Source organism: Barbatula barbatula, assembly GCF_947034865.1.
Source record: "Barbatula barbatula genome assembly, chromosome: 17".
NCBI lineage: Eukaryota > Metazoa > Chordata > Actinopteri > Cypriniformes > Nemacheilidae > Barbatula > Barbatula barbatula.
In genome coordinates, this window is record NC_136780.1 from 13341486 (window position 1) to 13356045 (window position 14560).

At 37.9% G+C, this 14560-nt stretch overlaps 1 protein-coding gene across 1 annotated transcript in view; it reads left to right on the plus strand.

Annotated features, from left to right (window-relative positions):
- Window positions 1–367: 367 nt before the first annotated feature.
- The window catches only part of cntn3a.1 (contactin 3a, tandem duplicate 1), a 60650-nt gene continuing 46457 nt past the window's right edge, over window positions 368–14560 (plus strand). Inside the window, exons 1-3 of the mRNA XM_079479108.1 lie at window positions 368–660; window positions 7260–7399; window positions 12504–12633. Coding sequence (XP_079335234.1) covers window positions 7345–7399; window positions 12504–12633 — 185 coding nt within the window. The 5' untranslated portion in view covers window positions 368–660; window positions 7260–7344. The remainder of the gene's footprint in view (window positions 661–7259; window positions 7400–12503; window positions 12634–14560) is intronic.

Sequence of the window (14560 nt, forward strand, 5' to 3'; positions counted from 1 at the left end):
TGGCAATGCATATGGATTATGAGAGTGTTCAGGCTCAGCTCAGCCTTATTCGCATATGAGCTGGAGGGATACATTTTAATTTCCTCATTAATTCATGAGATATTTTAAGACGAATAGGCTATCCTAAATGTCTGTTATGAGACAAACATAATATTCAGTTAAGCAAGAGTGGTTTAGCCAACTCTTATCCAAATAAAGAATATGCATAAATCTGCTATTTCATTATTGATGTAAATTCCTGGGGGTCTTCCGGCACTTTTTATGACTCAAGAAGCAATCTGTCTTCGCAGAACCACCCTACTTCTCTACTGTACCATGGGATGCGATGTTGTATTTCCTCTGTGCAAGTGGATGTTAAGTTCGCGTTGCGTCACAGTGGGGATGTGAAGGCACCGAGCGGGTTCTCGCGCGTTACGCGTGGCGCAGTGTTTGGAGTGGATCGGCGCCTTACGGGTTTGCTCTACTTCTCGTTTGCTTTTTAAGAGTCCAGTGGGGTGTAGACGTCGGAAAAGGTTCTGTGGAGTATCTTGGGTTTCTGGAGGCAGAAAAAAAGGAGACCCGCTGGTTAAGGGACTGTGATGTTGAGGAATGGCTGAAGAGAAGATGCTGCTTTTACAGCGCCGAAAGCGAAGATGCTAAACGCAGAGTGAAGTGAAACGGGTAAGTTTGAGTCCTTTTACGAATAAATATGTTTTTTTGTTTGTTGTTTTGTATATGTGTCACCCGAGATTAGCGGAAACAAATTGTACAAAACATTTGGCACAGCTGAGGTATCTGAAACTTTTCATTCATCATATTATCTAGGATAATCCTGTCGGCTTTTTCTTTATCCGTATCGTTATTTAAATATGACTTTAATAAGTCTATAAACAATGAACAGAAATGTATTTGTTGCTGAAAAGTCACATTTTACGTGGCATATCTATCAGTTAAATCACATGCAGGTTGAACACTTGCTGTGCATTAGCACGGATCTATTCTCTAAAGCGTGACCGTGCTCCTTTTATCCAGCGAACAACCTCAACATCTGTCTACACATCATGCTGCATTATCTTCAGGCTAAATAAACCATCAAATACCTATTTTTACTGTTAAACGAGTTTATACCAAATTTATAACCCAGGTGGGTTTATGATGCCTTGGAGACCTGGACAGATTCAGGTGTAGGCCTACTGTCTCTTTAAATAAATACTTTGTTTTTTAGCAATACTAATTTTACTGCCTTGACTGTGATTATGACTTAAATCGTTTGAGATGTTCTGTGTTGTAAACACACTTTATGCTATTTAGATGCATCTCTGACATTATTGTTCTGTCCAACTGTGTTTGAGACTTCATTTGCTGGACAATGGTGTTGATTCACAATGCAGGTGATTTTTATTTTTATTACAGTTTCTCATTCAGCGCTCCCATGATTATTCTGAAGATTAGACAAGAGGTGACATTAAATCTAGCCAAGCAATCACACTAAACAACATACCTCATTCTTTGCATTAAAAACAAGTTGTTCATTTCATGCCACGGCATATGTCCCCGTTCGGAGTTCTGAAGGACACATTTGTTTTCGTTCGCTTTTCTATTTCCCGAGACTGGAGATGTAAGGCTGTATTTGTTTAAATAAGGCAATATAGGCAGAACAAACAGAATAAAGAGGAGTGCACACTCTTCCACATACAGCAGTAAATTGCACTAATAGAGAAAAAAGTAGAGGCAGTTTTTGCTGCACTCTGCTGGCTTGTCGGCGCATAAGACCACAAACACTCAACGCATTAGGGATATCAGGGCATATTTGCACACATCTCTGTGTTGAGTTGAGGAGAAAATGCAAGAAGATAGGCTTGTCTCATGTGACAAACAGTGTAAGTTTTTCCCCATCTCCAAGTAAACCTTGAGTCATACAGTAGAAGGCTTATTTTTGAGATGATCCCCGCAGCTCTAGTTTCAGGCGTTATGCCATATCTACCAGATGCAAGCTTTAGACCTCGGCACTATCAATTTCACAGGCAATTAACAACATGTACAAATAGTTTCGGTCTGAATGTCACACCTGTTATTTAAAAAAAACTTTCAGAATTTGGTTCCAGTTCATAAAACTTGAAAAAGAAACCGAATAGGTTTGAACTCTAGCAGTAGCTTGCACCATAAGTATTGAATGTGTGAATACAATCCCGCAGGTTTTACTGTGGCGCCTTATTAAACATTCAGACAGATCTAGTTTGATAAATCATGTAACTGTGGTTTCTTGCCTGATTCGGAATCCGAACATACATTTTTCATTCCCACCCAGCGGATGAGAGTTCAGTGAGAGAGCGCAAGAATCAGCTGGAGAGTTTCACACTGCTGCTCTTTATATCAGCTGTGGTTTCCGCTACCACAGTTCATTTTGCACACCGGGGGCAGCGCCAAGGTGAGCCCAGTCTCGGTTTAACAGGGAAACTCTTGTTAAAGATGGTGTTTGTAAAGTCAGGAGAGCCAGATAAAAGATTTAGCGTCTTACTTTCTACCCGAGATCCTGCCAGGAAAGTGTGGGTGTCTGTCTCATTTGTGATTAAAAGGAAGAGAGCACCAATGCATTACGGTACGTGCGAATCCCATCAAGCAGAGTGTCTTTTAATACAGACTTCATTGAAAAATTGATGGACTTCAGTGCCAAGGTCAAACTCACCGCCGCTTTCTGTAAAACTGTGCGCCTGCAATCGAGTTCAGGTACCTTCTGCTCTTCATTCACCCTCCCTTTTGACCAGTCATGGTGCGAACGTGGACGTTTGCAAATATTCCAGACAGCTCCTATTTTTTGCAGTAGAAAACATACAGTTTATTGGCTTTTATTGTAGCATCAAACGGTGTTACAGCATTGAGCAGAACAAAGAAGTCCTCTGTGGGCTCATTTTCAGCTCAATTTGTTGGCAGCGAGTGTTTGGCTGCGGTATTTAAAGCGAGGCATACATTGCATGTCATGTGTTGAGCTTTGAAACGTATCCACACAACACAATGGACAAATAATCTTTTTGCCAATCATACAAGCGAAACTAACATTTAAAGGACTTAGAAAGCATGTGTTGTAATGCTGAAGGCAAAGGTGTGCTTTCATTTTGTCAGATCCATTTATTGATCCCGTGTGGATGGCAGGGATAATGGTGAAGGTTTCTTGCTTGTGTGTATAGATTTGTCATGTGGATGCCTGGATTATTTATTGCCTTCACATAGACCTTACAGGGTTAGGGAAAGTCTTTATAGATACTACAATCTGTTCATTCTTTGTTAATGCGTCTGCCATTGGTGAGCATTCGTGCATTTGATAGTGATTGGTAATGATTTCTACATTGTAGTGTAAGGTAAACTATTTTCTTGGTGGATCACCATCGTGAAGTAAGGCCCCATTAAACATGACCATTTTCTATTCTTACCACATGTATACAGCTTTTTGTCCATTAGATTTGAAGTAAAGTTGCCATATGGTACCAAAGCCAATCCAGAAGATTTGAAATATGGGTGCCACAGCCCATTGAAATCTCACATAAAATTAAAGCCAACCAGCAAATGCCAAATAAACGCCAACCAAATGATTAACCAAAGTCGATAATCTTATTAATATAATCTCCTGACCATGTATTATATTGTACATTTGCAGTATACTGTAATGCATAGCATTGCATGAAGAATATTTATTATTTAGCTCCGGTTAGAATGGGGTAGCACCAGGCGTGATTAAATAAAGATGAAAACTGGCACACGTGTATTTTAGTACAGACGATGATCTGATTCGCAGAAAGTCATTCTGGCCCGGGCAGTTGGGTATACAATCCAGAAAGCTGTTCACATGTTCTGAAAAGGCAAGTTCAAAGCAACAACATAAACAAACGTAACTGCGCATGTGCCCAAACTTTACTTCCGGTCAGAGGTTGTGCTAGACTTTTTGACGGACAGGCTTGTAAAAAAATCCCTCATAATGTATTATTATCCATCACTATGGTGCAAGGTGGCGTTACGTGGTAATTAGCATGTCCGTGACGTCATCACGCTGTACTTGCATTGACTCTCCAAAATAGCTGTATTTTAATACAACTGAATGCCCATTAAAGCCGTTGTTGTTCATATTCAGTTATGTATTTAATGTTTCGGTTAAAATAATAATTACAGACAATGTTTATGTTCAATTGTCTAGTCTGTAACAATGACAAGTGCTTGTAAAAGGTGTTTTGTACTCACTCACAAGTAAGCTGGTCATGAATGTGCTGCTTCTGCCGCTCACTGAACCGAGAAGACATGTCCAAGAGAGACATTTTTCCACTCACTGAAAGTTAAGGTTTACCCAAAAAGACGCTTTTCTGAAGGAAAATAGTCTGTAAACACCACACCGAACACCACTGCCAATATGTCAACTTAAAATAATATAGAAACAGAATTAAAGAACGAGAACTCATTTAAAACTAGTGAAGGCAAATAATTCAAATGCATCTCTTTTAAATGAATTCTCGTTCTTTAATTCTGTTTCTATATTATTTTAAGTTGCCCTATTCTTTATAAAAACCTAAATGTCTGGAACTTTTGTAATTCGATGTCTTATGTCTGTAACTCCACAAAAAGTAAAAGGGATAATTCAAAAAAAATTCTTCACTCAGGAATTCTGTTATCACTCTCTCCTAACCCAAATGCTCCTTATGAAATATTGTATGTCAATCTGGTAGAATTTATATAAAAAATGTAATTGACCATGTGTTTCATTACTGATAAGTATGAAAAAACAGACATTATTTTATCAATGGTTTTGTAATTTGCACTCAATAGTAAAGAATAGAATATTCGGTTGAAGATTGCGTATCACAGTCAGTTTCTGACAATCTCATATTAATTTTGAGAGCGTAAACAGTATTATTGCATCTTCGAAGTGTATTTAGTTTGATCAAATTTATAAAAGAGAGATACAGCGGTGCGATTATTTCCGGAAAAACAAGCTGCTAGAGGTGAGACTGGTGGGTAGAGTGGGATGGAACTACAGCACGACCAAATCTACTCATCATCACATTAATCCCTTTGTGGTTTGTACATTATGAACGTACATGCCGATTGCCAACAAAACACAGACGTATGACTCAGTTTGACTTACCGTGTGCAGTTCATGTCTGGCATCTTTTAGCACTAGGGACCACGGCACGATCTCCAAATCCAGTGTTATATCCACCGTTTATATACACAACCCCGATAATCTTGATGGTACGTGGGTCTCGCTCTTTGGTTAGCTCGTGGGAGGGCTCTTTCTTTCGCTTGCCGTGCATTTCCGGGAAAATGGCCAATAAAAGGAATAGGATGCCTTGGATGACAAAGGGATCCAGAATTATAAAAAACTTTCCGAAACAAGTTGGAGTGCTGGGGAGTGTATCAAGTACAGAAATACTTCGTCATAAGTCCAAACGTTTTTTAACATGTTGAACATGTTAAGCATGAGAAGCCAGCACGCTTAACATACCCAATCTTTATATATAAATATTTTTATTACATTAGCAATCAAGTTACAAGTATGTCTAGCCAGTAGCATTTAGTGTACCAGCTGAAGATCCGTTACTTGGCTGCCAAGTAACACAACCTTTTTTTAACAAATTGTTTGTTTAATACAATTTAAAAATATTTTTATTTGATACACTTTTTATACAATAACGTATTCATATAAATACAATTAAATATAAAAAGTAGTGTGCGTGCGATGAAATAACATGCTTTCATAAAACATGTCAGTGTTGGACAGCAATGTGAAGATACTAGTCAGATTGATTTATATTTGTAGCCAAGGTATTACATAAAAATATGAAAATAAATATGATTCCTCAAACTAAAGTTATCTTAGTTTTAACTTGAAAGTGTGCAAGGAAAGAGAGAAATGAGTTCTGAATTTACATCCATGTTTGAGGGATTGCGTAATCTTGTGTAATGTTCCGTCTAGATAATCAGACTCATGGAAGACAGTGAATGATATGAGGGGATTTTAATGTTTGGCAGAGTTCTCAACTACTCTAAAAGCCTTGTGTGAAATTGACGAAATTGAAGTGGATCCATTGGGAGTACTTTCATTAAACTATAATTATGTCTTTGATGTTTTCATCCATCAGAGAAGGTACTGTAGTTTTAATCTTTAGTTTTATGATGACATATTGCCATACAGAAGTGCCCACCCAAGGAAAAAATTTATAGGTCATATGCTGCTCTTTCAGGGGATTGAAATGAAGTCTACAGTATCTCAGATGTTTCTCCTCACTTTATTTTAAAATAATGAATATAGTGTAATAGATAGCAATGCTCAGATTATTTGGTGTTTATAAAGCTTCTCAAGTTGGATGGCAGACTTTGGTTTGTTGGAAAATCTAAGAACAAACACATTTTTGAGATGTCAGAATGTGAAAATCGAAGAATCAGAGAATAACAAAAAGCAGCTCAAAGTTTCGGAGTTCGGACGCCGAACGATCTGCCACCCATTGCGAAGAGCTGGAAACAAGAAACATTGACTAGTTTACAAAAAAAACAGACAGAAAGAGGAGATTGAGCAGAATTAAGATCTCCACTTGAAGGGGAAGTTCACCCAAAAATCAACTTTGTGTGAATTTTTACTCACCCACATGAACTTCCGGTGTCTTCGGAGCACAAATGAAGATATTAAGGTGACATCCGAGAGATTTCCAGGCCTCCTCAGAGAAACATCATGGTGTCAGTTTTTGCCAAGGTCCAGAAAAGTAGACATTGTTAAATTGGTCCATCTGTGCATTGTGGCCCAGTTGAATTTTTAGAAGCGACAAGAATGCTTAATGTGCGAAAAATTTTTTTTTCATTTATATACGTATTCTCCTCTGTCTTGTCAGTGTGTGGCGCGTGTTCACGAGAGCACTTCTTCTTCGTCTTCTTCTTGGACGACAGCACTTTGACGCATGCGTATTAGGTTTGTGCGCCAACGCTGCATGGGGTACACTAACCCTCTCTCTTCTCTCAACAGGAAGTGGTCTAGCTTTTGATAAAACTAGTAACTTTGTATTAGCACCTATCGTACTATTGCTCTTTTATGACATATCGCTTATTGCTCCCTGAACTCTTTGTAAGTCGCTTTGGATAAAAGTGTCTGCTAAATGACTAAATGTAAATGTAAATGTGAATGACATCAAGGACTGCATCATCACCACCTTTGATGTCTTTCTTTGTTTGCAAGGGTTACTAACTAATCTGCTTTAGACCGACTAACCCCTCCTGAATCTTCTCGTCTTTTCTTGTGGTTCCAGGGCACGGAGTTTCCAGTCTGGACAAAGGCGGCATTTTATTTACCCTGCATTGAATGTGAGCTCCTGCTGACCTCCAATATTTAAAATGGGGTTGTCATGGAAACTGCTGGTGCTGCAATTATTCATGGGGTGCCTTTCAGGTAGGCATCCTAATAACCTGCTCTACACACTGCCAATCTGTTTCCGTGGCATACATTTGTCCTTGTCATTTACTACTAAGGACTGACTCCCTATTCAGGTCTCTTATCTCCTGGAAGCAATTAAAGGTGCAATGTGGTTTGTGAATTGTAACACCAGGTGACACAAAGTGTGCGAAGACAGTCATCAAAGAGGCCCTTTGTTTTAAAGTATATCTGTTTGATGGTGTTCCAAAAAGGTACACAACAGCTGGAGTAGTGATACAAATGTAATTGATCAAATTAAAGTGATACACAGAAAAAAGCAAATTGTTTTAAAATACTGTATGTTATTGTATTATAAAAAAAATTATAACATTAATTTACCTTTACCTTTATGTACACTTTCCCTATATATTGTATGTCTCTCTTTAAGAAGTATTTGACGCTGCAATGTCACCGATCTGTGCACAATTGCAAAAGCGTCAAAGTAAGCAGCCTATATACGTCTTGATATAAAATCTTCTCGCTTTGTGCACGTCTGTCAAAGTTGGAAAAAGTAAGATGTAATTTAACAGGCCTTTGAATGGCATGAAAAGGTTAATGTGCAAATGGATCCGCCAGCCATTATATTACTGGAGAACCCAATTTATGCTCTCATTTATCTGAATGGAAGCACAAAAGCCCTCTATTGATCTCTGTCTGATGAAGCTGTTAAAGTTGTCTTTCAATCAAAGGGAGGGTCAAAGTCAATCCTTTTGACATTCAAGTCTTTGAGTCTTTTGAGAACGATTGTTTGCCCTTTGCTGTTTTACATGATGTACAGGATTTAAGGACAAGTGTGATTCTTAGATATTGTTACAATGTATCATAACCTTTCAGGAATTGAAGATATAGGAGGTTGGGGCGTAATCTTGCAATACAGTAATTGGGAAGGACTACAAAGTTGGAGATTTATAAATACAAATAGAGAAAGCTTTCTTGTGACTTAGAGCATGACGCTAGCAACGCCAAGGATTGCACATAGTCAGAAAAAAAATGTATAGGGCAATGCAATGTAAGTCGCTTTGGATAAAAGCGTCCATCAAATGCGTAAGTGTAATTTCCGCATACCGATTTGAATAATGTGGCAAGCCTTATTATTCTTCAACGGTATGTCTACAATTATATATTTTTATTTCTTCCACTAAACATCTGATACAAAATCCAAACCTTAATGAAACATAAATGAGACCTTTATACATTGTATGAACTTTTAAAGAGCAACTGTATTTTTTATGGGTGCATGTAGAGAGGTTTTATTTGTTCCACTTAAATACTAATTGCATTCAATTTGTAAACATTACAAACAGAAATCCTCAACTGAACATCCGGCCTTCTCGAAATTATTATTTGATATCTTAACTACATTTAGAGAAAATACTAGCACACCTGTAGCTTGTATCAAAATGACGTCTGGACGATAAGAGGCCTCTAATGCCCTGAACTCATCTTCTCTCAAAAGATAACTGAAAACTGTAAACATCAATTTAAACAGTTTACTCTTAATGTTTCGTAATGTTGATGTACTCAAAATATGGCATCAGGTAATTGGAACTGCAACCTGACACAAATAGACGCACATTTTTAAACAGATTTAATGTGGTTTGATTGAGAAAAATTATATCTATATGCAAAACATGTTCAATATGTTTTCCAGAGAGGAAAACTACTAAAAAAGTCTCAAGTAGCATTCCAACCTACAGCTCATACAACTCAATGTAAAGGCCCTCATTCAGTAACCTATTCAATGCCAATTTAATATTCAAATCTTATCAGTTAACGGCTAATGTTCAGATAACGTGCGTTGCTTCTCGGTAAGGAAAATGAACCGGAATGAACATAGTTGCATAGAAGTTATATCAAACATTGATTGACACTTAAATTGTACACGTATATATGTTTAGCTTGATTGACACTTAAATAATACATTTAGCAGAACAATCGTGAAGTTCCTTCTTAACAATTACATAGAGACACATTTCATAATCATCAACTTTCTGAAAATGGGTTAAGGGAACTTCTTAGTTGAACATCCCACTTAATTCTTAAAAATCATGATTCTTTTCACATTGAACGCCATGGCCCGCTGTTTGTGTACACGTGAGTGCTTGTTGTGTTTATTGACTGGCTTTTCTATGTGATGAACCCTTGAATCAGAATCACATAGATTGCAGGCCACACTTAAACAACCTCCCTCTCCCCCTATCGCCCTGCTGAGGTAAGCTGGTCGAATTCATTCGCCTGTCAGATGTTATTGCATCTAAGATTAGTTTTTATTTGGGCTCCTAAATTGTTCCGTGCCTCTTTCTTCAGCACTGTTTGTTGTTGTCTGTTACAACATATATTCTTCCCTCAGGTAGAGTTAGAGAGAGAGAGAGACCTGCTTTCTTCAACTTCCTCCATAATGACCTCCCCGTCCGCCAAGGTTTTGGGCTTTTTGTAAAGTTCTTGTTAGCATTCGGCTCTGAACCCGACAAAATTATTTCTCATTCTCTTTAGACAGCTGTGGTACATTGAGAGAAATCACACTGCCAGCCCACAGTTGTACTCTTACAATGTGACATAAAATCCCAAGGATTGACATGCTTTTTAGTTTACTACCCATCAATGCTTTTATTACGTTTTGCAATGTTTGCAGTGTCCCTAAACCTTGTAATTACACAGTGTTGTCGAAATTGCAAACATGAACCTCAATTGCCAGATGAATTCCTTGTATGATAAAAGCAGAACCTCTGGGGAATTTCACAGGTTTGCATCAGCTCCGAGCTCAGCCTTTGGTTCCAGAATCCACATATGTCTTATTTAAACACCCATGTCCAGAATTTGGTACCAAATGTCTCATTTAGTCATTGCATTAAAAAGCAAAACTTACGTTAAACAGACGCCTATGTAAACAGACGCTTTAGCATCTGACGCATTTAAGAGCCATAATTATAAATGCGGCCTTTGTTTAGCTTGGCTGAGTCACTCGACAATTGATCTGTTTCCTAGCTTTAATATCCCCATGCATCATAAGTCCGCATAAGATCATTTTGGTGGTTACATGTGAATCCCATACACAAAAATGAGGCGTAGATTCTAAACATCGGCACACACGGATGTTGATAATCAAATTAAGTGCTGCAGATGTTTTGTTTAGCCGTACGGTTAGCGGTAACAGGATTAGCGCAGACGGCAATTTTTAGCATAAAAACAAAATCATATAAGAGGATGCAATGGGGGGAAGCCAAGCTGTTAGCAATATGATGCAACTTGCACTTTGGTGGCTAATGGGAAATCTGAGTCAATATTATGGTTGTGAAGTATCACTTTATCATTCGTTCTTACGTTTTCTCATTTTCTCATTTTTCCAGTAGCATTTAAGAGTTAAAGCCCTTGTTGACAGCGAGATTGAAATTAGCCCTGGTGCAGTTTATTCCCCTTTCAATAGATTTCAAACACTTCCACCGAGAGCTCTTCTGTACTCTATTATCATCCAGATGAACACGATGAACTCCACCTCTCCGGCTCAAGTTAGATGCTAATTGAACGCTAGGAAGAGCAATTTAGTGTTTGTGGTGCAGAAAAAACTGTTTTGAATTATTTTCAGATGCATTAATTTCATGCCCACACCCATCTAGAACTTTGTATCTGAAGGTGAATAAACAAGTTATGTTGAAATGCAGCGTGTGATTCGTTTTAGAAATGTCTCAGAGGATGCCTTTAATCTAAATTTAGCTTTTCGATGTTGATCAAGTAGGTCAGATGAGAATACAATTTTGTGGTCGGAAGTTTAGGAAATAATCACAAATCGATGTTGATTCTAGAAACACTTTAAATAATGTTGTCTTAGTTTCAAACCAGCGTTGGGTCAAAAGGGATGGACCCAACAATTTTCTTGTAAATGTACTCATGCTGGGTTGTTTTCACCCAAAATGCTGGGTTATTTTAAACCATTGTTACGTCAAATTTAAACCATATGCTAATTTACACCAACGACTGGGCGTGTCCCTTTATTACCCAACGCTGGGTTAATCTGGATTATTTTCAACCCAGAATTGGGTCAGACAGGGACTAAACTTGTTTAAATATTAATATATTTTGTATATAATTAATATTTTGTATATTTTGAGGCATGGCAGCTGGTTTAACCTGTTCCTGAACTAGTCATCTGCTGGTCCAGACCTTGGGACCAGCAGAGGGTCTAAACTGAGGGTCCTAAAATTGAAACCCGCTAACTAGAGATTGCAGAGCACCCAAATAGATATACAGATGAAGTACAATACAGTCTCAACTCAGAATTGCACCTCATTTAATATTACCCAAAATCCATTTTGGCACATGTTCTGTTTTAAACAAAACATTTGTGATGTTTTAGTACAATGCAGAAACGTCAGGCTCCACTGCATTAATCTGCATAAAACAATGAGGTTTAGATTATGCAAATTGCATTCACTCCTGCATAAAACCTCTTTGTCCTGCTCATTGTTTGGTCAGTGTCTCAGCTCGCTGAAGGCCATTTGTGCTTAATACAACAGAATAAGGGCTTTGCTTTAACCATCAACATGTTATTACAGAAAATAATAGACCACGAAAGTTCTCCGCTTTTAACAATCCACATAATTACGCTACTCCCCTCCAAGTCAGTGTCTGTGGTGTGAGGAAATTGCATTTACAAGCTTAAGTGGGACCTTGTGTTTTTTCTGGTATTTTTGTTATTTAGAGACTTGATGCATTACTTGCAGATTGTTACTGTATGTATAAAACTACATGTTACTCTATGTAGGTATTTTTACTCCGTGCACTGTAAATTAGGCTGACGTGTTGTGCATTTTAACATGTGATTTGCTCATAAAGATCTCTATGATATAAGCATCTTGAGTCTAGTATAACAAGCATCCTGCCAACAATAATCTCATGTGTACTTCGATTAGCCCAAAGCTCTGCTGCCCACAGCTCATGATTGACAGCTAGGCTATCATCCAATAAACAGATACCTTCCACAACTCCTTTGCTCTAAAAAGATTTATCCAGCTCTAGCATACATCCTACTTAAATTAGCATTGACTAGCAAGGTAATTCAGAGTTCTTTTCCTCACCTTTGAAGGCAGCGGTCCTCTGAGGCCCGTATTCACCAAACAGCCGGGGAGTGTCGTCTTCCCTCTCCATTTTAATGAGCCCAGTCGGGAGGTCACCTTCAGCTGTGAAGCCCAGGGACATCCACCCCCGTCCTACAGGTGAGACCCCCGAACAACAGACACGCTTGGTTTGATCATTTCTTTTGTCTATATGAATCGATTAATGTTCTGTTACGTTTTGTAAAACCTCACTTTTCTCTGCATTGAATACAGTATACGTTGGATGTTTCTTTCCAAGAAGAGAATCCAAGGACGCATTCATTTCTCATAGAGCAAGACTTATTTTGTCATTGATTTATCTTATCTAGAAATCAAAAACAATCTAAGCAAGATGGATTGGCCTTTCTTTGTCGTCCATTCATTTATTTGGTTTGAGACCCATGCTGAGTCTAATTGGATTTAATTTCCTTTTCGAAGCAGATTTAGCTATTTACTAAAGAGGCTCACCTCCCATCCAAATGCCCACTTCATGATGACATGTTGGTAATGCCAATGGTACAACTGATAGCAATTAAGTACGCTATATCACAGAGCATCTCAATGGTGTACCAGACCACAACGTATAGATGAGGGCACAACGAAAGAAAAACTAAAAATATGTTTTGAAGAATGTTGGTAACCAAACAACATCGGTCCCCATTGACTTCCATTCTAGGAACACAAAACCACTAAGACACTTCTCAAGATATCTTCTATTGTGTCCCACAGAAGAAAGAGTCTTGTACAGTTTTAAAAAAACACGAGCATGAATTAATGATGACAGAATTTTTTATTTTGGCTGAACTATCCCTTTAAATTTGAAAATAAATACCTGTTCAAGTCAAAGATGATTCTTGAAATGCTAGACACTGCGTTCTTTTAAGCAGAGTTTTTGAATATTAATAAAGACGTGTTCAAAATATGTGTCTCTGCCCTTGGATTTTTCTAATTCCCTTTAGCTGATAAATTATAAATGTTTATATTTTTGGCATATGAATACATGCTTTGGTTGAAATAATAAAGAGTGGAATGTTTCTAGCACCCATGCTTGGACATTTACTCATCTGAGGAGACAGGCAAACATACTCAATATATTCATAATGTAATATGTCTAGAGCACAATCCCAGAATGCCATTCTAGTCCACTAATCTATTTCTCTATAAGAAGCATCACCGAGTGACAGGCAGAGCCAACAGTAGACTGCAAATATACCTCGCCCAAGTCAGATGCATAAACTGGTGCAGCACAGTATTTCTATCGATATGTAAAAGTCGTAACGTGTTCTTCAGCTTGTGTGGCGAGGAGACATGACCTCATGCTATCAACCGTTTCATGAGTGCTGTATTGATTTTCAGTGTACCTATAATCAGACAGGTAATTGACATGGATCACATCTCTGTCTGAATTAAATCCGGACGGCCAGTGTATGATGGAGAATCATTCACCGTTTACATCAGTTTCTTTAATAAAACAACTCTCATTTGCTTTGTTGTACACAAAGCAGACTAATTTGTTCTAATTTGTATTTCTCTGTGACATGGAGGTCTGTTTTTTTCCAATGATTACAGTTTAATAAAAAGGAAGGCAGTGATTATGTTACTCGACTATATGGATTTATTGTGTAATGACGTACAAACTGGGCTTTAGTAGCTGTGTTACGCCGTCTCTCTTAAGTGTTGTGGCTTTAAATGTGCCAGGGGTGACTGGACTAGGTCACCGATCTGTTTTTGAATTCTGCTTACCACCCTTTGCTGTCCCATCTTTTGTGACATACATTGGCTCAAAAAGGACATAAAATGTATTTGTAACACATTTCTCAAAGAAAGATTCATTATAAAACATTGGTAGATCCAGACAAAAAATGTCGGGAGACAATTTGATTACAAAACTTTTCGGAGCATGGTTATCATTTCTACATCTTCTAAACATGAACAAAAGATCAGTTGATTCAAAGTCAACGCAAAAATGGCTTTTACGAGTAAAGTTTGTTATAAGAAATGTTTTTCTTAAAGGGATAGTTCACCGAAAATGAAACTTCTGTCATCA